The 26,847-nt window shown below is 43.1% G+C and overlaps 1 protein-coding gene across 1 annotated transcript; it reads left to right on the top strand.

Annotated features, from left to right (window-relative positions):
• The first annotated feature begins 997 nt into the window (after window positions 1-997).
• mta1 (metastasis associated 1) lies at window positions 998-26,847 on the top strand. Its single transcript, XM_061695786.1, has 18 exons — window positions 998-1,187; window positions 7,582-7,649; window positions 9,304-9,397; window positions 16,609-16,735; window positions 17,910-17,973; window positions 18,084-18,201; window positions 19,202-19,304; window positions 19,749-19,848; window positions 20,238-20,426; window positions 21,442-21,516; window positions 21,849-21,907; window positions 22,683-22,837; window positions 23,218-23,369; window positions 23,448-23,637; window positions 23,923-24,015; window positions 24,225-24,380; window positions 26,259-26,412; window positions 26,544-26,847. Exons 1-17 carry the CDS (start codon window positions 1,160-1,162, stop codon window positions 26,366-26,368), a joined length of 1,881 nt encoding a protein of 626 aa, XP_061551770.1. The 5' UTR covers window positions 998-1,159; the 3' UTR covers window positions 26,369-26,412; window positions 26,544-26,847.

Here is a 26,847-nt window from a genome sequence, read left to right as displayed (position 1 = left end):
AGCCCGTTCATCTGTGGGACACAGACCCCGTCTCCTTTATGAGCGGTATGATGGCTAGACAGTCCCATGCTGTTTGAACCTGATGAACCTGGCACCTTCAGGCATCTGGAAATTGCACCCAAGGATGAACCAGCCTCGTACCAGTCCACAATTCTCTTCGTGAAATCCTGGCTGGTTTCGTTTGACTTTCCAACGGTGTTACAGAAAGACGTAGCGTGTCTCAGGTGTGCCGAGTTCAAATACATCCACGAGCGTGTCTTTAATGAACTCAAATGCTGCTAATACACCTATTCAAAGCTTCCAAAGAAATGACATAATCATCTGGGTTTTCCCGATTACTATTGTGCAGTGGCGTGCATTTGCAATTTCCCTCGGAGGGCCGTTATGACAGTGAAACCATATAAATGCTTAATCGCTTCATCATATTCTTACATTTTCACAAAAAAAATGATAACTAATTTTGAAATCAGAAGACAAGGGTAAAGGTTTGTTCAAGTTACTGTAAAAAGGGGTTTGGTAACAGGAAAATGCAATATCTCAATAGTATTGTTTATTATATATGATAATTTATCATTTTGGTCCAGATTTCGGCACGAATCATGGAAGTTGCTGCACATGATCTGCTTTCGCAGGCCACATAAAATGACGTGGTGGGCCGCATCTGGCCCCCGGGCCTTGATCTATCGCTAGGCAGGCGATGTAAAACTTGATGTTTTCGAACTAACCTGCTACAAGTGGTCACGTAACACTTGGCCCACATTGTAAAAACAAGCAAAAGAAGCTAGTAAGGCGTCAAACAAAACAAAAGCAAATCAAGCAGCAATTAACTGCAAAATAATAGCAGTCGTGTTTTGTTGTTGTTGTTTTTTTTTTATGTTAGGAGTCGCTCGCCGCCTGCCGGAGCTCCGCTCGGCTCCGCTCGGCTCCCCTCGGCTGGGCTCGGTTCGTGTGTACTGTCTCTTTAAGGTCTCCAAGGCTGGTCTGTTTCGTATCGATCCGGCCACCATTTTCCAACACACAGCGGCGGCGGCGGCGCAGCTAGCAAGACAGCCGAGCGAGAGCCAGGGAAGCAGGGAGTCAGGGAGCTAGCGAGCCGAGCCACCCTCACCACCCGGAGAGAGGAGGCTTCCTTCCCCTCGGCACCGGCGGCGGGGCAGCCATGGCGGCCAACATGTACCGGGTCGGAGGTAAGACAAAGTGGGGGGGGGGGCGACGCTACGAGAACGGGGAGGTTTGTCACTCAGTCACGGTTGGACCCGCCATGGTAAATTCTCTGTTGATGCGTTTGTCTTCGTCCACCTCCCTCCTCCGCCTTCCTCCTCCTCCTCTTCGTCTTTTTTTTTTTTTTTTTTTTTTTTTTTTATAAAATAAACTCCCCGGAGGTGCTATGAGAGCCTTCCTCATGATGATGACTCGATGAAGAAGAGTCGTGTTTTTTTGGGGTCTAAACTTATAATGACCGCCAACCGTCTCTTCAATGGAGTGTCACATTCCCAGCTAGCGCATCGTTAAAAGTTATTCGAAACAACTTTCGTGTTCATGCCTTTATCGGTTCGGAAGCGCCACTCTGTTTCTGAACTAGATTTTATTTAATTTTTTTCCATACAAAGTGAAGAAAGCTTGGAACTTGCTGTGCTAAAATGCCATTTAAAAATGCCTTCGTGACAAAAAAATGAAGGTGAAGCACAGGAGACAAAACATTAGGGACACGTGCACGTTCAAACAAATGGAGAAAGGGGGAGGCAGGGGGATTGGGAGGGTGGGCATCAGATAAAATAGTAGCCGGACAGCGACAGTTGCTTTCGACGCAAGAAGTTGAGTCTCCTGTGTTAAAACTATCCAGCCCTGCTCCGATTTTCCACAATTTCCTTATGCACACTGTGGCTGTGATAGGACCCCCAAAGGCAGAAGATTGCAGGGACGACATATCAAATAATTGTTGGCCAGTGAAAATTGCTTTCAACGCAAAAAGTTGAGTGTATGGTTTTTAAATGTCACTCCCCTGTCCTGTCATTCCGGACTTCCCTGTTATGCACAGGCATCATAACAGCTCTGATAGGACTTTCGAGACAGAATTTTGCCGGGGCGACGTATACAGTAGTCGTGACAATTGCTTTCAACGCAAAAAGTTGAGTGTCTAACGTTAAACGTCACACCCCTTCCCCGTCATTCAGGAACTTCCTTACGCACAGGCATCTTCGCGGTTCTGACGGTAGAATATTGCGGGAACAACAAGAAATCATTCAAATTGTCAGGTGTCAAACATTCAGACACTTGTCCCGTCTGTCCGGAATTCTCTTACACGCCGGCGTCAAGAATGACCTGGAGGAATGTCGGTTTTTATGGGCAGCGTATAAGTGGCTACAAGCTACCATGTTAAGCTTTTATGTAAAAACGCGAACCTGGTTGTTTGAAAAACTCGACTTTATATAGCCTCTAACACACTGGCCATCTAAGACGTCTTTTTTTTTTTCCCGGCTGAGCTTTTCTTCATGTGTTTTTAAATAAATCAGTGAAAATGAAAGTTTCTCACAAATTATGTGTACTGTGGTTTCACAGTTTTACTGGATTTGGACATAAACAAGAGCCAGAACCGTACACCAATCAACACTACCCAAACTTTGTCCTAATATCGTTGTTTTTTTAACCCAATAAATCATGTGAGGGACTTGCTGTGACGTCCACTGGTGGGACAGGCCAAAAGTTGCAACAACTGTGGTTTAGGTTCCCCATTTTCTTTTTTTTTCTTTTTTTTTTTTTTGAGGGAGAACTGGAACCTGAACGTACATATAATAATCTAATATCCAAATTCCTCCCTAACCTTATCTTAATGCGTATCGTTGTCTTTTCGTAATTGGTGGAAACGAAAGATTCTCACATAATCATCTTCCTGCGGTTTAGGTTCCCTAGTTTAGGTTCCCTATTTGAGGGGGAACCGGAGCCAGAACCGTACACAAACCAACAATCTCCCTAACCTAACAGATTTAGTCCAGATGGCTATGCCAGCTTCAAATATTCAAATGATGTCGTTTGTTGTCGTTTCTCCGCTGGTGGAAAAAATAGCATGCGGGGCTACCTGAGGATTACGGCCTCCAGAGCGCTGTGGAAAGTTAACACTTCTGCCGCCAACAAGTCTGCTCAGTTGCATGACCATCTCCAGCGTTTCAGTTTGAGATGGCGTCCGTTGGAAACTGATTTGCTTCACTGGAGTATAAACGGCTGATTAATGGGATTTGCCTGCCCCGTTCTCGTTTTAACTCCTTGGATTGTAGCACGCGATCCGAGACGCATTTGAATGTCGCAGTTAGGCCTAACGCAGCACAAGCAAATCTGCCGCTGAGTCTACATAATCGTATTGCACAATAAACACACGGCTTGCGCGTTCCCTTTTTTAAATAGTAATCCCGCCAAGAGGAAGTCTTCGATTGAATGTTTGAGTCCAACTTTTTGGAGCCCTTTGAAAGATGGCCGCCGCTTTGCAAGACAATGTGAGCCCATCTCGGGAAAAGCGACGACTCCCCCGAGTGAATGAAGCCGGGACAAAAGGCCGCCTTGGCAGGCCTTGATGTCTTTGTTACCCCCCACCCCCTAATATTCCTCTCCGATCCCCTGGTGTGGGCCGCAGCCCGCACGTCCCGCACCCGCTTCCCATCTACCCACCGCTCGGCATAGGAAAACGTTGCCGACAAAGCGCTGGCTTTACTGTCCGTCTCATCGACCCAATGGCCCAGATGTTTGTTTTCTTTGGACCGGAGTCACCCAAATCTGGGATGTAGACTTGCGAGGGACACTCTCAAGAGTATGTTTGCACCACCACAAACTTGTAAAAACACGGAAGTTCAGACTTGATCAAAACAAGCCGCGTGTTTACATGCACAAACAAACAAACTAATTAAACTAAAATTAAAACACTGCAATGGCCATGCCAGGCTACCAGTTGGCGATGTCACTCTGTAATGAAGCACTGCATTGCAGACAAAACCAGTACAGGGTGTCGTCGGTTTATGATCGTACAGACATACGACGTTCTGAACGGTGCTTTGTAAGAATATGTGGTCACGCGGCAGAAGAATGAACGCTCAGTTACTGCCGTACTCACAGTTTTCCTTTGAAGCCAAGTGATTTCTCTTTTTGTTTTGTATCGCAACTCAACTTTATTTTTAGAGCACTTTATCAACAACCGCAGCAGTAACACAGTGCTGTTCATAAAACGTCAAAGACAAAAATTCAAATCGTAATAGATACCTGAATCAAGTCAAAAGTTCCCTTTACTTTGGTAGATGAGAGAGAGAGAACCAAGATTGAAGTCTCCAGCGCCAGGATCATAGATGCTGAATTTGTGATCTTGCGGTCACAGCATGGAAGACATCACTCACGTTGACTACAAGCTAAGTTTGAATGTAAACAAACTGCAGTTTCCGTTGGCGAGCAACACACATACAGAAGGAACGGTGCAATTCTCTTGTCCCATTTAGTCCTGTCTCGCTGTCGCTTCAGTTAACTTCATTTTAGCGCCAGCTCTAGTCGCTCTCCATATCTTCCCAGGGGTGCATTCCTCGCCTAGGGGACGTCTGCCGGTTCCAGTTTGGGGCCAAGCTCCTCACGGTTGTAGCATCATAAACGAACAACAGAGGTCCAATAGCGTGGATGTTCTTCGCAAAAAGAAATGACTGCTAAAATGGTGTAATGGTGCAACAACAAGCAACTAGCACCCGTATTATAGTTGCAGTTTTGGAGAAAAGAGATTAGAGTTGGGATTTTTATAACAAGGTGTAATTTCACAATTTTAATCACAATGTTACGAGGATGAAATCATACATTTACAAGTACATTTACATTCACAAGAACACAGTCATAATTATATGAAAAAAAGTTATAATTACCAGAGAGTACTCTCTCAATTTTCCCCCAAAAATTTCACCAGAATAAAGTCGCAATTTTACAAATAATCTGTAATTCTGCAAGATTAAAGTGTCATTTTACGAGGAAAGGTGGGGATTTCAAAAGATTAAAGTGGTGAGATATAAAAAAAAAAAAAGGTATAATTTCAAGTCTGAAATTTACAGTTGAGAATGAAGTCGTCATCATTTTACTGATTCCACAAGAATACTGTCTTACTGTAATTTTTTACAAAAGACAGAATTTCTCAATATTAAACTCATGAGAAAATGTTTATCTCCGTAAAATGAAAGTCTGATTGTTTGCCCCGAAAAGTTATTTTACGACCGCAGATATACCGTTGTTGCATTAGTACTCGTGTGTATGACTCGCTCGTAGCTAGCTGTCGTCTGCCTCGCATGTTTTCCCTTTCACGATCGTGTCTCGCTGGCCTGGTTCAAATCAACTCGGCAATCTCTCTCGGTAACACGCCTCGATTGGCTCACGCGAACCTCGACGTCACGATCTCGGAAGGCCGGCGGTTGGCCTACGCTGGGAGCCGGAAGGTTGGATGGAGCGGGGGGAGGGCGGTTTCTGTTTCCCGAGTTGAGGCGACGGGAGGGCTGATGGGAAAAGGAGAGAGACGAAGCGACGCTGCTCGGCCCGCAGGCCCTCTCAAGTGACGGAAACTCCAAACATCCTCGCTCTCCACTTCTCAGTTGTTCCCTTCACGGCGACTTTGTCCCCCAGCTTGGAAGCGAAGAGGACAGCCCAGGTTGTCCACCTTTTTTGGCGGCAAGAAAAGCGCCACAAAGCCTCTCGCTGTGTCGCTACGTCATCTGCTTGTGATTTAATTGCTCCCTCGGAGCTGCCGCAGGCAAACGTCCACATTCTCTTCTTCTGGGTGGCTTGTACTGTAACAGTCTGATCAGCAGACTTGTGTCTCCATGATGTGACTCACGCTTTGCGTCAAGAAAGGACCCAAATTTCTTTTTAGCGGGGTTAAGTGAGGGCCCCGTATAAGCACTGGTAGTATAAAGGTACACGATGGTGTCTTCCGCGCTGGCGGTACGGGTTCGATAAAAATGGTCGGGTGGCGTCACGAATGGCATCCAACGTTAAAATAGTGCGAGTGACGCCCTGTGGCGGCCCCTGATGGGACGCGCCGAGAGCACATAGAGAGGGCCTGCATAAACGAAACAATAATCCGACCAAATAAAGCCGCCATCTTACAAAAGTAAAGCTGTGATTGTAGGAGAAGTCATATTTGTCAGAGGCGGGTAGTGTACCAAACATTGTACTCAAGTAAGAGTAGCGTTACTTTAGAATAATATAACTCAAGTAAAAGTAAAAAAATAGTCCTCCAAATATTTACTGGAGTAAGAGTATGAAAGTACTCAATGATTTAAAAAAAAATCTACTCAAGTAACTGGTGACTAACTTCTGATTAAAAAAACAAAAAAAACCCATCAGACCATGAACGTCAAATAAAATAAAAATTGATGATATATGGGAGTCCACACACACCTGCCGCCATTTCAACTTTTGAAGTGCCCAAAAACCAACAACACATGCATTGGGTCATACAGAAACATTATTTGCTTTATTCACTTAAATGACTGAATGAAGAAGCTGTTTGCTGAACAGACTTATTGATAGTGTGTGTATGTGTGTGTGTGTGTGAGTGCGCATGCAAGAGACAGACAGAGAGAGAGAGACACTGTGTGAGAGAGAGAGAGAGAGCGAGAGAGAGAGAGAGAGAGAGAGAGAGAGAGAGAATTACAGCATGGCACATACCCCAATGTTTTACAGTTATTTATGACCATAAAATAGGGCTAAAGTTGCCAGATGCACTGCCAAAACAACAATAGAAATATCTCCAACTCACCGCAAAGTGTTTTCTCAAGTTGTCAAGAAGTAGGCTGAAATATCCACGTTTGGGCAGACGCGAGACTACATCATCATCATCATCTGCATCAGAAGTCTGTTGTTTTTCGGAGTCTATAAACACTCACGCGGCTGTTCCCCCAGCTCTCGCAATAAACACGCAACCCCTTTTTGTTTTTGGGTTATTTGTATAGTGTCCTTGGGTGTCATTGAAGGTGCTATATAAATCCAATTTATTATTATTATTATTATTATTATTATTATATTACCGTCTAGACTGCAGACATGGCATCTGTAAAGCTGAATTCTCCCTGCCGCCGTTCTGTATTTAAAAAATAGTGGGTGCTTGTGTATGGCAGTTTTGACGGCATGACCCGAGGGGGGAGCATAGATGGGGGATGGCTTTGTATGTGTTTTTTTGCGTGTTTCGGGGGGGGCCGCGAGGAGACCGGTAGCTCCGGGCAGCCGACCAAGTGTGTGAGGTATAATCTGACAGTGCTCGGCCAAGACGCATGCCGGGCGAAGACCGGGCGCCCCACCAAGCACGGGGGGCCTGCGGGGACATCCTGGTGAGCGCTAAGCCTCCGATGCGTCTGGACCCGGGCCAGGACCCACACAAACACACACATCTACGCACACGCACGAAACAATAACGTTGTATGTGTGAGTCCTGAGATAACTTATGGCTATGGACATTAGCTCAAATAAAAATTGGCCCTTTTGCATGAAGGTGGGCTAATTCAATATGACTGATGCTTCTTTTTTTCTTGTTGTCCTTTCCTAATTTTCCACCCCTTCTCCTTCCTCCTCCTGCAGATTATGTTTATTTTGAGAACTCGTCCAGTAACCCGCTGCTGATCAGGAGGATAGAGGAGTTGAATAAGGTGAGTGTCGCCCCCCCCCCCCCGTATTTATCGAGACGGTGGTGATTTAACATTCAGCCTCCTTCCAGAATGGTAACCCTTTTAATAATTAACCAGCAGTCGGAGTGGGCGTGCACGGCTGCTCGCCCGTTCCCCACGACACCTTCCGCCCAAAACCAGTGCAGCGGTTTTAATGAGAATGAAGCAATTTTCAGGAGGTTGTCGTCTGTGAAGAAGTAAGAGACGGGACAGCTGTTTAACAGGCGCCTGCTCACCCACCGCGACGTTAGGTGCACGTGGTCCTCGGTTTACCACAGTCACGACATTTCGAGGTTACGACCGATCAGAACAAAATTACTTGGTCACACGGCACAGGATGGCACACTCCGTTACTGTCGTACTCAACGTTTTTTGGCCTAGAAATATTTTTCATACAAATACAGTATTTACTGTAGTTATGACTTTGGTTAATGATTGACTAGGGTGAGTTCCGACGTATGTAAAAATTTAGTTTATGTCGCCGTAGTAGTAACAAAACTGTCATAAATTGAGGACCCCTTGTAATGACTGAAAACACACAGCCAAAACAACAAGGAGTTGATCAGGGGCAAGAGGGGACAACGTGCTAGAAATCTGGTCTTCTTCATTGCCTTTGTTGGAGTTTGTACCCTGGAAAACTCTCAAAATGGCTGCTTCAACCAAAATGTCCGACCTGCTGTTCAGTTCATCAATAGATCCTTGAGACCTTTTTGTGCATCACTTTATATATAATTTGAGACAAAATACCTTTGTTGGAATGGAATCCTCCCGAAATGCCTGCTTCAAACCAAAATGTCCAACTTCCTGTTCAATTTCGGGAAAGGGTCCTTAAGACTTTTTCATGCGTTCCGTCCCAATTTCATGTCAATGTTAGTCAAACTGGCATCTGTGGCTAAGTATGTCTAACTTTCCAGGTTGGGGCATTGCTGCGTGCATTTGGGTAGGTTGAGTTTTTGGACCCTTAAACTAATGTACACTTTCACTGCTGCAGTCCACTCGCATTGGGGTCATGTTGCACAGTGACACACTCGAACCAGCAGGTTGTGCTGTGACAAAAAAAATCTATCTGTCTGTCTGTCTGTCTGTCTGTCTCTCTCTCTCTCTCTCTCTCTCTCTCTCTCTCTCTCTCTCTCTATCATGGATTTTCTAAAGACTAGGCAAATAGGTTCCTATATTAATAAAACAAATCATTCAGGTGTATTTGCCCATAACGAGACGCTTCATGTCATTACATTTAATTAGCGGTGCACTTTATTTACACATACATGGCTGGCTAAAGGCCACACATCAATGTCTCAATGACCATTATTGCTTTTTACGCTTAATTATTTACCGCTCCCCCACCACCACCACCACCCACCAAAATCAATACAATGCTGCCATCTTAAGCATTTGCAATGTAACACAAAATGACCGTATTTCGGCTGCTGGCTGTCTTCATTGGGAAATCACATGTTCGGATTCCACGACAAAGGCTGATACTGTTCTTCTGAGTTTTGTGCCGTAAAATTTCCTCACACTGTTTTCAGCCAAACTTAAGAATGAGCCTCCATTTTTCATTTATCCTCTGTGTGTGCGTGCGTACGCCGTGGCACCACCTGTTGCCACGGTAACGGTGATTGTCTTTCCTCCGCAGACAGCCAATGGGAACGTGGAGGCCAAAGTGGTCTGCTTTTACCGACGCAGGGACATCTCCAGCACGCTCATCGCCCTGGCAGACAAGCACGCCAGTAAGCGACCGAGCGTAACTCCGGCCTGAAAACGTGGAGCGAGTGCCACGATTCTGTTTGAGTGTTTATCCTAGGGCTTCTTTTCACTATGCATTGACGTAAAAACAGACTGCAGCCCCTCCACACAACACGCCACTCTAGCCGCAAGACGAGGACACTTCCCCGTGTGCATATTTGCCTTTCATTCGGTACTCGGAAAGTGGGTCTTGGAGCCAGTGCGGTTCTCCATAAGTGCTGGCGGTCTTTTGAATGGCTTCCTGGCTGCTTCACAAGGACGTTGGGACTGATGGAGAAAAAAAATAAAAAAATAAATATATATATAAATATATATAAATATAAATATATATATATATTTTTTTTTTTCCTCCACCCCCTCAATTTTTTTATAATCTCTTTTATCAATAGTTTAAACCCTAAATCTACACAAAACTATGATCCAAAAGATTAAAATCTCATTTCAAACTCATTGTACAACATTGACCTTAAAAATAAATTCAGTTGCTTTGATATGAAAAGCAACCGAAGTGCGAGGACGCTTCGCGACCCATAAAAATACCAATTACTCTTATCCTGTTAACCATTTGATGAAATTTTTGACCCATTAATACAAAGATACTCTCGTTTGTAAAATACATAGTGGAAAACGATTCTTTATGGTTAGTTATTACCATACATGGAGCAACTAGCCATTAGCAGCTGATCAGCGGTTAACTTTCACTCACTGCCGATAGTGACCTGAACCTTTCTCTGCATCCTTCTTGATAAGTTTACCGCCCTACTTTCCCGGCATTAACCCAATAAGAAGCCTTGCCTGCCTGTTGAACCTCTGCTGGAATTTTCCTTCACATTAGTCCTCCGCTAACGTGGTAGCTTAGCAAGAGCAGGGCATCTGGGCACCATCTTAGGGTGATACAGGAAGAGCAAAAATACGCAGATGGGCGCGAAACGTTTTAGTTTTGTTGTACACAAGAATTCAGGAAGAGGTGAGTTTGCTAATGGTGATTTGCAAATTGACAAGAGTTCATTGTACTTTCAATGAGTACCCCAAAAAATGAATGCAATTTCATCAATCTTTTAACCTTAAGAATCCTCATCAAACATTTCTAGGAACTGAACAGCCTGTATTTTACAATCGTCAGTTGGCAATTGTTCTTCCCTTTTGCAGTTGCTCCTGTTTCTGTTTAAAGTACTGCACCGTACCACCCTTGGCGGGGTTTTTTAGTCGCTGTTTGTATATGTGTCAATTATCTCGGGTATCACTGGGGCGTTACAGAAAGAGTGCGAAAATAGGCATACTGGCAAAAATAGGTGTGCTTTTCAGCGAAATGTTTTATGTTCTGCCCAAAAATGAGAAAATCAGCGAGGGTTCGCTGTACTGTTACATTCCTGTTACCGTACCCTAAATGTTGTTCAACAAAACAATCCTTTTCCAATAATAAGGTCCGTATTCTACGTTTGTTACCTCATCGGTATGGTCGTCTCGTCTCGAGCTCGATGTTTTGTATATATGGCCCTCATCGCAGCGTCTCAGAAAGCGCTGGCGTCTCAAGTTACCGACAACATTGGCGCGAGACAGAAACAAGAGCAGCATGACATGACACGAGAGCATCTCCTTTTTGTGAGCGCTTCCAGCTTTCCGGGCCTGCGTTCAATAAAGCGCAAGCCGTTGATCTTCGACTGCATGATAACATCGGTGTCTAAACACGAAGCGCATGTGTGACGGAGAAGGTGGATGTCGCTGGTGCTGGGATGAAGAGATTCCTGATGCTCCAAAATTGCTTTTTTTGAAAGAAGCGTTCCGCCAAAAAGACATCAGTGACTTTGATCATAATTAAAGCTGCGAGCAGCGATGAACTGGCCCTTGGATTCCGAGGCGAGGACTCGATGCGAGTATACAGCGTCTGAAGGAAATCGGAGTGACATTAAAGCTGTTATTGCATTTATATACTTGTACATATTTCATCACAAGAGGTTTGGTATAGGATAATGTTGTGGGTGTTCTGACTTCTGATCAGAGTTTGGTGTTCAGTGGCGAGTCATCAGACTTGAAGAATCCGATGAAGAATTCTTCACAATTCGACCATCTGTGTAGTATACGTCGTTCAAATTCGGTTGCAATGTGCCACAGTTCGTCTTTGAAATACCCCTGGAAATGGGCGAAATGGCCACTTCAGATCAAGAATGGCTTTCAGGGTATGTCTTTTTCTGACTTTTTTTGTGGATCTTCTCATAGTAGAAATGCCTACAAAATTCCATGTTGCCAAAAGACACTGGCTCTCATCTTGTGCCGTGTTTTTCCCGCAGATAAAATTTGGAGGCAGCCGCCGGCACCTAATTTTGGGCCGCCTCCGCCTCTAAAACCTCTGAAATAATGAAAACTGGTCGTTGGGTATCATTTTGAACAGCAAATGCAGTATTGTGACGGTGCGGCGCTGTATCGAAAACAGTTGGAAATTGCTTCTGAAACTGCTCAAGAGCCACGAATAACAGAATTTCTGTCCTACTGATAATGAGTTGCTAGATTTTGTGGATTTTCAAACACAGTGGCTATACAGACTCACTTGCCTCACTGATATACTATTAAAAGCTGGGGAACAAGTTTGTCTTTGCCCCAGAAACTGGCGAGAAATCACCCCACAATGGCTGCCTCAAAGCAAAATCGTTTTTTTTTCAGGCATTAGTTCTTTTTTGTTTCGGTTTATAATAGTCTTGACCACGAAATTTCAAGTTGCCAAGTGAATGTGGCTCAAATCTATATATATGTTGTTGCTTTCAAAAGGTCTTTTTATGTCAAACTTTGCCGTCATGCTCAGTGAACACACAATGATGACAACTCTAGAATTCTTTTACAATTCAACTTTGCCCAACTGTCCGGTGTACGTGGTTCAAATTTGGTTGGAATCGCATACAATTTCTGTGTATGAGGAGTTCACTTTCGAAAGGTGCTTGGAAATGTCCAAAATGACCCTGAAATGGGTGCAGTAGCAATGTGGCTGCGTAAGTTTAGGAAAGGCTGCTCGTATGGAACTAAGGTGAAAACGTTGCGTTATGGCAAATTTAAATGTCAAAAGGGACGAGACTGGGGGGTTAAAATACCAAGCTAACCAATAAGGGGGGTGCTTTGATCGTAGGGGGCGGGGCTTCTTCGTCAAGGGAGCGCTCTGAATCTCTGCAAGCAAAATATTTGATCAATGACTCACAGTACACGTACATTAACACACACACGCACTCATGCAACACATTACCGCACGCACACACAGTTGGCTGTCATCCTCCACTGATCCATAGCAACACTGAATAAAATTTACGCACAAGCCATTTCTGTGGCTGGTCTGTCACGCATACATAAGAGCATGTGTAACACACGCATACATACATACCACCCACCCAGCCACACACACACACACACACACACACACGCACGCACGCACTTGGCTGTTGAGACGCACACAGGATGTAGCCCACGCCCATGCAGCCATGGACCTCTGTTTAGAAGTGCCTCACAAAACTGTAGCTGGCACAGTGCTGTTAAAAGCCAGCCTGCCCGCTTTTTACCTTAAGCTAACACAGTTAGCCTCCACGTGAGCACATTGTGTTCTTTTAGCATGACGTGATGCTACGTTGGTTCCGGCTCCCTCGCCACATTTTAAGTTTCATCACAATCCAGGTCTACGACCAAAACAGGCATCCGAGGTAACAATTAAAGCTGCTCCATCCACATTAGATGGTGTTGGCAATTTACTGTTGCCAATCTGTCAAGCACGGTGTTTCCCCATCCTTTATTGAGCCAAGGAATGTTTTACATGAGAAAAGTCTCACGGCACACCATGAAAACAAAAATGTCACCAAAAGTATATATCCTGAAATAATGATCTCAATTTACTCACAGCTTTACTTACTGGTACTCGGTGTGAGATCTGGGCCTGTTTCGTTTATAAAAAAAAAAAAAAAAAAAAAAAAAAAAAATGGCAGCAGATGGATACACAACGTAATTGTATCTGTCTATTTAGGAGCCTTGGAATATGCACAAAATGGCTGCTCTAAGCCAAAATGGCCAAATTTCTATGTTTACATTTTGGATTGTCCTGTTACAACAGATGTATTACAGACCAAATTTCATGTAGATTGATGAAACTGGTATCGTTTTGACCAGGTTGCGCTTACAAGAAATTGCTCAGTTTTTCGGGCATGTCGAGGCCCTTGAAAACTCCCCGTTTCTTTACAGGCATGGCTTTTTGAGACTTTTTTTTCTAGTTCTACTTATGATAGATGTACTTATCAAATCTTCATGTTGCTAAGTGTTGCTGGCGCTAAGTCTTGTGGTTATTAGTTTCCTATTTAATGGCGAGTCATCAAACTTGCCTGCCTTGCGCCACCCACACGCAACAGCGAAAACTAAAATCCTTCACAGTTTAGTGTTGCGCAATTGGTCTAGTATTCAAATTTGAAATTTGGTGGCAGTCGGACAAACTTTTTAAGAGCAGTTCATCGTTGAGAGAGCCCCGAAATGACCCTAAAATTGCAGCTTTGCACAAAAACTGCATTTATAGTTGCAGTACAGCTCCTTTATTTTGAGCTGTACATCGATATTAGGGTAAGAGTGTGCAAATTCAGTTACTTTCATTCAACAGGATGAATAATAGAAAGATGACTAGTTACTAATACAAAACAGTTACTGCCCGAAAAGAATATTTCAGACGAAACGGGGCCATGAAAATCAAGACTTTTTGTCATCACACTGGTGCGAATGAGGAGTCAATTTTAATTTTTAATACATTGCCAGAGATCAAGCTGACTTGAAAGCACAAACATGAAAAAGAGGCATCAATTTAACTTTAAAACTACGCCGGGAAATATCAGTGCAGATTCCGGAGACAGGGGGGACTAGCAAAATATGGCCCGCTTTCAATTATACATGACTACCGGTAACTATATAACTACAACTGTCTAGTCTGTGTATTAGAATCGTCTAGAACCGAACGAAGTGGGGCTTTGTGCGAGCTTTCACGCAGTGACAGGGCAGTCCGCATTCAGATAATGATATATATGTGACCACAAAAAACAAATATTGAACCCTTAGTGCAAATTTGGGAATAATGGACCCCCTAATTTTTTGGAAATAATTGCATAAACGGTTGCAACCAGAAGCTTACATTATTTTAAAAAGATGCTTTTCTCTCACTGGGCAGCTGAAATCTGTTTAATAGAAAAGTTGTGCTTTGGCGCCATCTTATGGCATCAATAGGAAATAATAAATCTTTTGTTGAACGGGTAGGGGGGTGGGGGGTTATTTTGTGTATTTTCGCTTTTCGCAGCATGGCTCCGTGCCTATGCCCCAACTGGATCTCCACGTGATAGCGGCTAAGTCGGCGGATCGACAGCTGCCTGTTTCGAAAGCTTACTAGTCGGGCCTGAATTAAAAGCGCCCCCCGGTCGTCGGCTTTCAGGGTTTCTCGCCAATATCCGGCGCACAAAGAATTCGCTTCTCCTCCGTGTCATTAAGGTGAAGTCGGTTCGTTAGCCTTGTAAGTCTACGCCATTTGTCAATAATTGATAATAGGCCGGGACAGGTGCGATGGAGGGGCAAATTTGTGGAGGAGGAGGTACTGGAAATTGTCCTCCGCTCTGCCACCACCACTCGTCTCGCTCTATCCTAATCTCACTTCCCATTTGATTAATTTTTCCCATTGAACTTTATTCAATAAGCTCAGTTAATAATTAGCTGCTAGATGATAGCTCGGCTGGAGCGTGCGTGGGCGTGCTTGTGTGCTTGTATTGATTTTGGCCACACATTCCCGCTGCCGAAAATCCCTTGATTGCTTTTGTTCGCCCGTGCGACTCGCTGGCTCTGTCTGGCCTCTAATGAAAGTCCAAATGAATTGGCGCACGTACGCTCTTGCTCTCTCACTTGCATTCATAGTGTCTCTCACCTCTCCTTTATTCTCTCTCTCGCTCACTTGTTTTTGCTCTCCTTCTCCCGCCAGATATCTCTATTGCTCTTCCTCCTCCTTGCCATCCCGCTGTCTTCACACATCTCTCTGTTCATCCAATGTTCCGCCGCCATTGCCGCAATGTTGACTTGAGCTATTTCAGCCCATACGTCTCCCCTCGCCTCATTCTTCCGAACCTCTTTCACCCATTTCGTCCATAACAGGAGGTATATAATCTCGATGTGGTAGTAGGGCGATATGGGTTTACAATAAATTCTCAGTCCCCCCCCCCCCAAATTTTATTTTATTTAAATTTATCACCTCTCGCTTATTGAAAAGTAAATGACACCGACTCTGATGATGAATTTTTGCTTTGATTTGCCTGATTTGATACCGTGATTGCCTCCCACCTGCCTTCTTTCTTGTGGAAATGGGGGGGGGGGAAGTAAAAATTATTCGGCTTATGTTTTCTGTTTCTTAGCTGGAATTAAAGTAAAAAATGATTTTGCTCATGTTGTTAAAGTCGCTAGTAGCTTTTTTTTTTTTTTTTTTAATAAGATTTGCGAGAGTAATATCATTGATTTTCTCCTTTATATTCTTTATACACCACCATAATAAGCGCACCATTTTTTTGGTTTTTTTTGTTTTGCAAATGTATTTTAAAGATGTCAGGAAAAGCCTACCAGAACATCTGAACTTCATTTGGAGTGAATCAGCGGCACTTTAAATGGTGGCCACATCCCCAGTTATCCTCTCTGGAAAATATCTTTTTTTAATTTCAGTTGAGTTGTACAGGGTATATAGGTCAAATTAGTGGTGGAATAAGTTTTGAAAGAATTGATCTTGGTCTAATTTTTAATGTCACAAAAACCTGCCGCTTGAACAGGGTTATGTAGACGTTTTATGTACACTGTATGTATTCACAGCCTTTGCTAAATACACTGTTGATGTACTGTACCTTTGGAAGCAGTTACTGCCTCATGTCTTTTTGAAAACGATCCCACGAGCTTGGCACACCTATCTTTGGTTACTTTTTAGTTTTGTATTTTTAATACGTTTGAAAAAATGTAAACAGAGTGTTCTTTGCATTCCAATTGTGTGGTGTTGGGTGTTGAATTTTGAGGGGAAACATGAATTTAATCCACTTTGGAATAAGACAGAATAAGAATAATAAGAAAAATAAGACAGAATAAGAAAAAAATTGACGCGCTGTGAATACTTCCCGGATGCACTGTGCAGTATATCTGAAGTGTGCCTTTTCCCCATCCGCCTCATCCCAAGGGGAGCTGGAGGAGGAGATGGAGAATCCCGAGATGACCGACCTCCCGGAGAAGCAGAAACATCAGCTCAGACACAGGGAGCTCTTTTTGTCCCGCCAGCTTGAGTCCCTCCCCGCCACGCACATCAGGTACACCGCACGCAAAATGGGCACAATTAGAGCTTAAGACACGCAAAACCGGTGGCTCATCGGCCATCCGCGGTTGTCCTTTTTTAATGTCACGAGGAGGATTGCTCCTCCTCCTCATAAGCACATTATTACGTAACATTTTCCAACAACAAATGATAAGTTGTTGTTGCGAATACTCTGAGAGCAGTTTGTTTGTTTGTTGAGGGCAGGGGTGGGTGTCCAAACCTTTCCCCTCCGAGGGCTGCATACAGAAAAATGGAAGAATGCAAGGGGGGAGAGGGAGGGAATTTGATTGTTTTTATTTGTTTTTATTTTTAAAGTTTTTATATTTTAAATTTAATAAAATACATTTTAATTAAAAAAGTTCAAATAAAAAACTAAAAAGTAAAATGATTGACTAATTAGATTAGAGCCACATATGCTTCACTTTTGTTAAAAATACATTCTTTTGGGGAATGTAAAAAAAACTTTCTACTTAAATAAAACTGAAAAAGTACAATGCATAAGTAACAAACTGAGGGCTGCATATGGAGAAAATGAAGCGTGGGCCTTTGATGTTCTTTACCTTTTATTAAAAAAAATTATTGAACAAGAACAACATTTTCATAATTTGAATAATTATTTTTAATTTAAAAAAAATTAAGACTTTTTAAATAGGTAAAACAAATCAAGAGAAAAGTGATTAACTGACTAATTACTAACTAAGGGCAGCATATGGAGGTAAGAATGAAAGGTTCTCTGTTTTGTTGAAAAAAAAAAAATGAATTTGAAAAAATCTGTTCTTTTTTTTTTAGTCCTTGGAATGTTTTTATTGTTTTACAGTTCTTAACTACACTCTGTTCAATAACACGTGTGTGTGTGTATGTGTACATATAAAACCTTTACAATAAATTCAAACTATTTATTAATTATATTAACTAATTATTAAACAAGCTGCATCCTGAAAAGAAAAAGGGACACATGGGGCCTCCTTGATACCTTTTTTTTATTTAAAATTAAAATAAGATATTCAAACTATTACTCATTTCACTTAATTGAACTTTTAGAATATTCCACCAGCCAATAAAGAAAAACAAAAAACGAGCGGTGGGTGTAGGGAGAATGCAACATTGTCGTCAGTATGCACACCTCGATAAAATAACGCAGCCACTCCTCTCATGTCACGAACCTCCAGGGGGAAATGCTGTGTGACGCTGCTGAATGAGACCGAAGCGCTCAAGTCCTACCTGGACAGAGAGGTGTGTTCATCCGAGACATGAACATTCTTCACTCTCGCACAGCTTTCGAGAGAAGTTGACTGCCATTTAAAATGAAGTACAACTCGTCGCCCTTTCGTGCGCGTTCCCAGGATGCCTTCTTCTACTCGCTGGTGTACGACCCCCAGCAGAAGACCCTGCTGGCCGACAAGGGGGAGATCCGGGTGGGCACCAAGTATCAGGCCGACATCACCGACCTGCTGAACGAAGGTGGGACGGCCTCCGTTCTTGCCGTTTGGTTGCATTTGTCTGTTGTTCTTTGGTTTTCGGGTCCACTTTCGCTCGACTTGAATAAAGCGCTAACATTTGTTTGAATATGAGTTTTAAAAAGTGTGTTACGGACAGCTCGGCCCTTCTGCTGTTGAATAATTAAATGCACCCTCTGCCACTATTTGCAAGAACAAGGTATTTATTTTATTGACTTATTATGTATTCTATATACAGGGTGGGCCAAAAGTAGGAGGAAACAGTTTCTCATTTACAGTTATTGATAATATAAATATAATTACATTTGTTAAACAGTTTAATGTGGCAACTGCTCAAAATGTCCTCCATCAGCGTTGCAACATACTGTAGCTTCCTTCCTTCCTTCCATCCTTCATGTCCTTTCTTCTTTCCTTCCTTCCATCCTCCTTTTCTCTCTTCTTTCCTTTTTTCCTTCCATTTTCCTTCCTTCTTTACTTTTATAACGTCCTTGTTTTCTTTCCATCCATCCATTCTTCCTTCCTTCCTACTTTATGCCCTCCCTTCCTTAAATAAGTTCCCTTCAAAAGTATATTCCTACATTTGGCCCACCCTGTATCTACTGTATCGTATTAGTTGTAATTTTTCTCTTTGCCATTTAGAAATGTGAATTACTTTAATGGATTATTGATTGATTGATCTTAATATTCGTTTTGTTTTATTTTATTTTTTATTAGAATTTACCATTTGCATTTAGCCTTATGTTCAGTGGGTTGTAAAGCCAAAATGTAATTCATAGCAGGTGGGATTACAATTAGCGCACCGCAGGTGGGGGATGGCGAGCTGGCTAATTAAAGCCACTTAAATGACATTTTCTTACATTTAGTTTGACTCTTAGTCACATTTGTGGTTCTGGGTTTTGCCGCACAAAAACAGCAGAAGAATCTTTCAGAAAATATATTTTAAAAAAGACTTAAACTTTTTGGATAATTCGCAAAATGTTATTCTTGTGTCTGCGTGTGTTTAGGTGAGGAGGATGCCAGAGATCTGGAGAAACTGGAGGAGAAGATCTGGGAGCCCAGCAGCTCGCTGACGGAGAAACAGATCGACCAGTTTTTGGTCGTCGCTCGGTAAGGTTGATGAAGTGAATGGAGGCAATGTTTCTGAATGATGAAGTTCGCCACTGTAAAAAAAAAGACTATTCACCCTTTGAAGACCTTCTATAGTTATCATAACACTTAGCCTCTTTGCTGTCACTGGTATGCTTATGTGGTGATGCCACCCAAAAAAAAAAAAATGCAAATGAAAACTCGCAGGGCTACTCCCTCCCTTTGTTCCTTCCTTCCTTCCTTCCTTCCTTCCTTCCTTCTTTGTGTGACGTCAGAAAAAAATAATGCTAAAACGCACTTGTGCGGAGGCAAATCCTTTAGATTGTCACTGAGCTGAAGCTCGTGGTTGTCCACGACCGTGTATTTGTCATTTTATTCCCCCTGCTTTGGTTTTTGTACACATGCAGCTGTGAAAATGATCCAGGAACCAACGTATTTTTGTTGTTACTGCCACTGTTCCGTTAGGTCGGTAGGGACCTTTGCCCGAGCATTGGACTGCAGCAGCTCGGTGCGCCAGCCCAGCCTTCACATGAGTGCTGCCGCGGCCTCCAGAGACATCACCTTGGTGAGCGCTCCCAAAAACAGGTCGAAGGTTGAATTGGTACCGCGGCACACCGATGGAATGTACGGAACGAGTTAGCGCGTGTGCCACTGTGGATTATTCACGTCATATTCATTGTGAGACATTGTAAAGTCATTTGAGGCTGTTCGTGCTCTGGTAATGGATAAGAAGAAGCTCCTGGACCTTGAAGGCTGCTCCTATAAAACAGAGACTTTTAAACAACACTCATTCTAATCACACACATGTGCACTCTCACTCACTCACACGGACTCACTCACTCATACATGCTCTCACTCTTTCACGCCTTCACCCACACTCATCTCTTTCTTTACACTCAAATCTCACACATCTCCTTTTCTCTCTCTCACGCACTCCCTCGCTCTGTCGTTTAGTTCCACGCCATGGACACTCTGCACGGCACGGGCTACGACGTGACGCGGGCCATCGCGGCGCTGGTGCCCCAGGGCGGCCCGGTTCTGTGCCGCGACGAGATGGAGGAGTGGAGCGCCTCAGAGGCCAACCTGTTCGAGGAGGCGCTGGAGAAATACGGCAAGGACTTCACGGACATCCAGCAGGATTTTGTGAGTCGATGGCGTGGCGCTTTCTCTAGTTACGATGAAATTAAATGGAATAGACGCAACTAGAACACACTTCGCAGAGTACGGATCTTTACAAAGGCCAAATTAGTCGATCATTTGTCTGACTCCTCCTATGGGCAGCGACATTTATGAAAGCCTAAAATATTGTCGTAGTTGGGCAGAATCCTCACGTCTCAGAATCTCTCCTTTTCCGGAAATAAAAAAAACTAGGGGTGCTCCAATCGGGGTTGTATGCTGCCGATTCTGATAACGATCATCCGTGAGTGAGATCTGCCGATCGCTGCCGATATGGTTCATATGGATTAGCTGTAAATTGTTCAATTTATTTATGGGTCGTGGTCTTGGCTGTATGATCTGACATGTTTCTTTGGGTTTGCCTTGAAGGTGCTGCACGCCGGCGCAATGTGAATTGGGACGCTACACTAGGACTGGGTGATGACGGGAACAAATAATAATTATAATAATGATAATAACTATTAAATAATAATAACTATTTTGATTGATATTGAAATTGTGATGAATACACCTTATATTGCGAAGCAACACAGCGCCACTCCAAAATCATGTTCAATCGCTGATTAAATTAGCTAAAAAAAAAGGCGCTAATTTATTATGCTGTCATTCACTAAAATGGTAGAATGTCGCCAGTGCCAGCTGTCCTAATCAAGTCTGCTGTCAGACTCAGACCAATATTATCGATTTGTGAAAAATATGAAATGAACTGTATTTGTACGTACGAGGTTTCTGCCCGACCCAGAAATGGAGACCAATATTGGAAAAATAGGGTAAAAGAAATTAAAAAGGAAGGGAAAAAAATGATTGGAAGCCCTCTCACCCTGTGACCCTGTGTGCGTCACTCTGACACCTGGTGGCCGCTTGCTGTCGGTCCCGACTTGGCCTTCTTCTGTCCAAACAAACAGCACCGCCATTGTGGGCGGGGGCCTCCATCTTGCTCTCATTTCGATGTTTGACATTTGATCCTCTCTGTCCCTCCCAGTTACCCTGGAAGTCCTTGACGAGCATCATTGAGTATTACTACATGTGGAAGACCACTGACAGATATGTGCAGCAGGTATAAAAGAAAAAACAATTCATGTTGCAAAAAGTCCATTCACGCATCTATAAGTCACACGAGGGTAGTATTGCCCTTAGGCCTTCACTTAAGTCATTATGGTATTGGCTTGATTCTCACTGTTAGTTTCAGATGCAACAGTAATACAATGTTGCATTAAGGGAGTGTTGTTCTCGGCTTTTTTGGTTGAATTGAGTCTGTCTATGGGACTACTCCCATGTGAAAATATGCCTGCGAAATGTGAAATATGTGCTCATTAAAATAAGTTGTACTAGTACAAAAGCCCTATTCATGAATACTTAATGGCCTCTCGCTCTCTTACTGACTTCCAGAAACGATTAAAGGCAGCCGAGGCCGAAAGCAAGTTAAAGCAGGTCTACATCCCCAACTAGTGAGTACGCAATCTTGCGGACACCACACGGAAAAATAACCTTTAATCCTATGATCTGTATTTGTATCTTAACCCCTCCTGTTATGGATACATATTATGGTTTTTGAAGTGGAGTTTCAAGGCTTGGTTAGGGTTTCTTGGCAGGGTTATGGTTTGAAATTTGTTTCAAGCCTGGGTTGAGGTTTCATGTTAGGGTTTCAGCGTAAGGTTTAAACACCGGTTTAGGGTTTCAAAGTAGTTTTACAAGCTTGAGATATGGTTTCAAAGTAGGGTTTCAAGGCAGGTTTAGGGTTTCAAGCCTATGTTAGGGTCTCAAAGGCAACAAAGAAGGGTTAGGATATCAATATGGGATCAGGGTTTCAAATTAGGCTTTCAAGACTGGGTTACTGTTTGAGGGTTAGGGTTTCAAATCTGTGTTAGGGTTTCAAAGAAGGGTTGGGATATCAGAAGGATTTCTAGAGAGATTGGCTTTCAAGTCTGGGTTACAGTTTAAAGACAGGGTTAGAGTTTGACATTATGGTTTCACGGCAGGGTTAAGGTTTCAAATTAGGATTTCAAACCCAGTTTATAGTTTCAAGACAGGGTGTCAAATTATAGTTTTAATGGCCAGATTATGGTTTTAGAAGTAGGGTTTTAAGGCTGGGTTAGGGTTTGAAATGAGGTTTTCAAGCCTGGGTTATGGTTTCACAGTAGGGTTTTAAGCCTAGGTTCTTGCTTGGCAGCTTTTAGATGGCTTCAACCTTGTCCATACGCTCATTCTGTGCTCGTGTTGTAGCAACAAGCCAAACCCCAACCAGCTGAGCAGCAACAACCCAAAGCCGGTGGCGCTGGTCAACGGAGCCGCCGGAGCCGCCGCACCCGGACCACCGGGGCAGCTGGGTCAAGTGCAGAACCCCCCACCGCTGGCACGAGCCTGTGAAAGCTGCTACAGTAAGTCCTGCACGTCTTGTGCATGACAAATGATGTCCTCCACTATGGTGGAAAGAAATTGCATTACAAACATTCCTTCCCCCATTTTAGCCCCTTGTTTCACTACTAGCTTAGGTGGGGAGGGTTTGGGAAATTCAATATTTTTTAAAATTGAACAATATAAATATATGGACAAAAATAGGGCCAGTGGGAGCAGGTTCATCCCAAAAAGTTTGCAACTAGATTTGAAACTTTTCTTCGACTATCCTTGGATGTTGCGGGTCAAATTAACCTGCTTTTTTTTTTTTTGCCAATAAAAAAATATTTGGATCACCTTTCTTCTGCTGGCCTTGTTTTCTTTTTTTTTTAAATTAAATGTATATACGTGTGTATGTGCAAAGCCAACAGTTCCTATCAGTGGTACTCGTGGGGACCTCCCAACATGCAGTGTCGCCTATGCGCCTCCTGCTGGACATACTGGAAGAAGTACGGCGGACTGAAGATGCCCACCAGGCTGGACGGGGAGAGACCCGGACCGAACCGCAGCACTATGGTACGCTCACACACGCACGCCACATACACCATGAATCCCACGATGCAACAGGCCTGACATCCTCCGCGTTGCGTTTAGAGCCCTCACGGTGTGCCTCTGCGACACAGCGGCAGCCCCAAGTTCGCCGTCAAGACGCGGCAGGCCTTCTACCTGCAGACCACTTCCCTGACGCGGGTAGCGCGGCGCCTCTGCCAGGACATCATCAAGCCCCGCTACCTGGGCCGCCACCCCTACCTCCCCGTCAACACGGCTGCTATCAAGGCTGAATGTAAGACGCCGTTAAATACGCTCAACAGGGAACCAACCCCCTTTCACTGCGGGGGCTGCCTCCCCAATCCAGACCCGCCCGCAATAGTTGAACACCCACCATATAGCACTTTTTTTCTGTTGCTTGGCACCGAGGTCCCAACCGATGGCGCCAACGCAATACTTTAGATCGGTGGTTGTCAAACGTTTTAAGCCAAGTACCGCCTAAAAAAATACTTGGCTCGCTAAGTACCACCATCATGTGTACAGCTGTACCGTTTTACTCTAATCTGTCACGGGTCCACAGGTGCGATGCGGTTGCCAGATAAAGACCCGGGCAAGCCTTCGCCGCTCAAACCCACGGAACGCAAACCTCTGGAGTCTGTGGTTCGATATCTAGGTACGCTTGAACACTGAACCCTTTCACCGCCAGGTTGCGACTTTCCAAGTCAAGTTTCAAGACATGATTAAAAGTTTCAAAGTAAGGTTTAAAGCCAGGATTTCCATTTGAAACTAGGGTTTCACGACAGGAGTCATCCACTATCTAATAGTTTATGCTGATTTAAAGACAAATGCATTGTTTACCTGACAATGTCGTCCGTCATACAGAAGCACATCCCCGTCCAGCCAAAGCGGAGACGCCCGCCCGCGGAGCGTCCATCTCCATGGGCAGCCTGACGCCCATCAAGTCCTCCCCCATCCTCAACAACGGCTCCCCCACCATCCTCGGGAAGCGCAGCTACGAGCAGCACAACGGACTCGATGGTGAGTCCCTTGAAAATGTACGCGTGTGCGCCTTTGCGCTTGTTTGAAGCATTTTGTTTCTGATAGTGCAATATTAAGAGGATAAAATTGTAATATCTTGTAGCTATATTGCATATTGTTTCTCAGAAAAATGAGAATTTCTTCTCATTTTATTACTTTTTTTGGGGTCTTTATTCCTCCAATGTGACTTTATTCCCTTAACATTCAGACTTCTTTCTTATAGCATTGTTATATTACATGACACATTAAAAACTTATTGGGCTAATCTGGGACCTTGGGTATCAAATTTTGTGCCATATCGTGTGTAAATATGTTTTGGTACAACAACGAAAATCCTGGAATCCTTATGAAGATACCTGTAGTAAATAAAAATTATTATTAAAATTTATTAGGCTGAGGACTTTTCTCATGACATCCCTTTTTTTTCTTGTAATATTATCAATCTATTCTCATGTATTCTCGTAATGTTATGACTTATTCTCGTATTATTACAACTTTTTCCCTTTAACATTATGAAATTAAACTATTCATATAACATATTTTTTCTCCAAATATTCTGTCACGAAAAAGTACGACTTTATTCTTGTGATATCACAACTCTGTTCACATTTTAGAACTTTTCCCTCTTAATATAACGACTTTAATCTTACAATGTTATGAATTTTCCTCGTGACTTTGCGACTTCATTCTCAAAATCTTCTATGACTTTTCTCTCAAATGTTTCCGACTTAGTTCTCATAAAATTCTTATCTAGAAAGAATACGACTTTATTCTTGTAATAACGCAAGTTGTTTTTTTGTGATATTGCGACTTTTTTTCTTGGATTATTCCTGGCACTTGCCCCAAATATTACAACTTGAATCTTGTAATAGAACGGCTTTTTCCTTGTAGCGTGATGAATTTTTCCTCAAAATAGTCTTGACTAAATTCTTTGTCAAATGTAATGCTTTATGATTTACGAACGCATGAAAACCAGTGGTCCAAAGTCCCAGTGTGTCTAGTAGCGCAGTGAAGGGTTACAAGTGAAGGAGGAGGGCGGCGGCGGTTGTTTGTTGTCCTACTTCGACTGTCCCCGGTGGACTTGACGGAGAGGGGGAGAGAAGAGACAGACTGACAGATCGAGAGAGGAGAGGACGGCTTTGGCCTCGCTCGCTTTAGCCTGGAGGCTACCGTCCGTGTTGTCATGGTAACGGCGCAGAGGAAGAACAGGAGGCTGCTAGCGCATCCAAGTTGAGGTTTTTTGTAGGGATTAGGAATAGCAGAATAATTGCTCATCACGTAACTGACATCACCGCTTCAATGAATCTTCTTTAGAACAACATTTTAATATTGCAGGAATGGGGTCTTATTTTTTTCGTGAACAAAAAGGGATTTGACAATGTATTTGATTTTTATTTTTAGAAAGAATAAAGGCATCTTTTCCAGAATAAAACCCGTTACATTACAAGAACAAAGTTGTAGTTTTGGAATTCGTTCATTCAAAAATTACTTTCTTCCCTCATTAAACTTGGAATTTAATGAGAGTCCCACAATGGAGAAGTGTTGTAATAATAATAATAAAAATACAAATATTACAACTTTATACTTGGAAAGAAACAATTTTAGTTTTGCAAGATTTCGACATCCCGACAAAATACATATTTGTTCTTAAAAATATTACGAATGTTCTTTTCTTGAAAAAATACAACTTTTTTTTGTTTGAAAAAATATATATTTTTTGCACCTTTTTAATTCCTATGGGGTTTAGGGCTACACACAGTAGTTAAGTTTAATTGGCGTTAGGGTAATGTGTGTGTGGGGCGTGGGGTGTCCTTGGAAGAATTTCTCCCCCAAAACGTTTGAGGTCATCTGTTTGTGTATTTCCTTTTCCTATGGCAGGCACTAAATCCAAAGGCTTGGCCCCCCAGTGGGACATCATGGCCAAACGCATGAGTGAAGTGGGCCGGGCCTCAGCTGCCATGCAGGACGAGGTGCACCAACTGGACTGAACGCGCCGCAGGGACGTCCCACGTCCACCTTCCGCACCTGCCGGGTAAGTTGCATTGAGGGGGACGGGGGGTAAAAAAAAAAAAAAAAAAAAAGATTCAAAAAATGACTTAACAGTTACAGTAAGCCAATGTTTATAATTACCTTGTTGTTGCGCTTGTGTTCTTTTCCCTGCAGAGGGCGCCAGAAGTCACGTTCCACTAAAATGCTTGGTCCTGAATGTAGCTGGAAGGAGTCGACTGTGTTTTTTTTTGGTTTGTTTTTGGGGGTTTTTTCTGCAGTCGTCCGACGGTCCATCTCTTTGTACAGGACTGTGTTTATTACTTATGTCTATTGTTGTTATTATTACAATGTCAACGTTTTTTGTTTTCTTTTTAACGACTATAATTCAGCTTCTTGTTCTTCTTTAGCAATCAAATGTTTCATGAGGAATACTTGTAAAGTACAAAAAAAAAAAAAAACCTGTGGGGAAAAAAGAGAG

This window comes from Phycodurus eques, chromosome 14 (genome assembly GCF_024500275.1).
Source record: "Phycodurus eques isolate BA_2022a chromosome 14, UOR_Pequ_1.1, whole genome shotgun sequence".
In the NCBI taxonomy this organism is placed as follows: Eukaryota; Metazoa; Chordata; class Actinopteri; order Syngnathiformes; family Syngnathidae; genus Phycodurus; species Phycodurus eques.
This window is presented reverse-complemented; position numbering and strand designations above follow the sequence as displayed.

What these genes read in the sequence shown, in the direction of transcription:
- mta1 (XM_061695786.1), top strand. Translation starts at nt 1,160, where the DNA reads ATGGCGGCCAACATGTACCGGGTCGGAG. An exon ending in GGCTGCTATCAAGGCTGAAT is followed by an intron (nt 23,638 to 23,922) that starts GTAAGACGCCGT and finishes ACGGGTCCACAG; the next exon opens with GTGCGATGCGGTTGCCAGAT. An exon ending in GTCTGTGGTTCGATATCTAG is followed by an intron (nt 24,016 to 24,224) that starts GTACGCTTGAAC and finishes TCCGTCATACAG; the next exon opens with AAGCACATCCCCGTCCAGCC.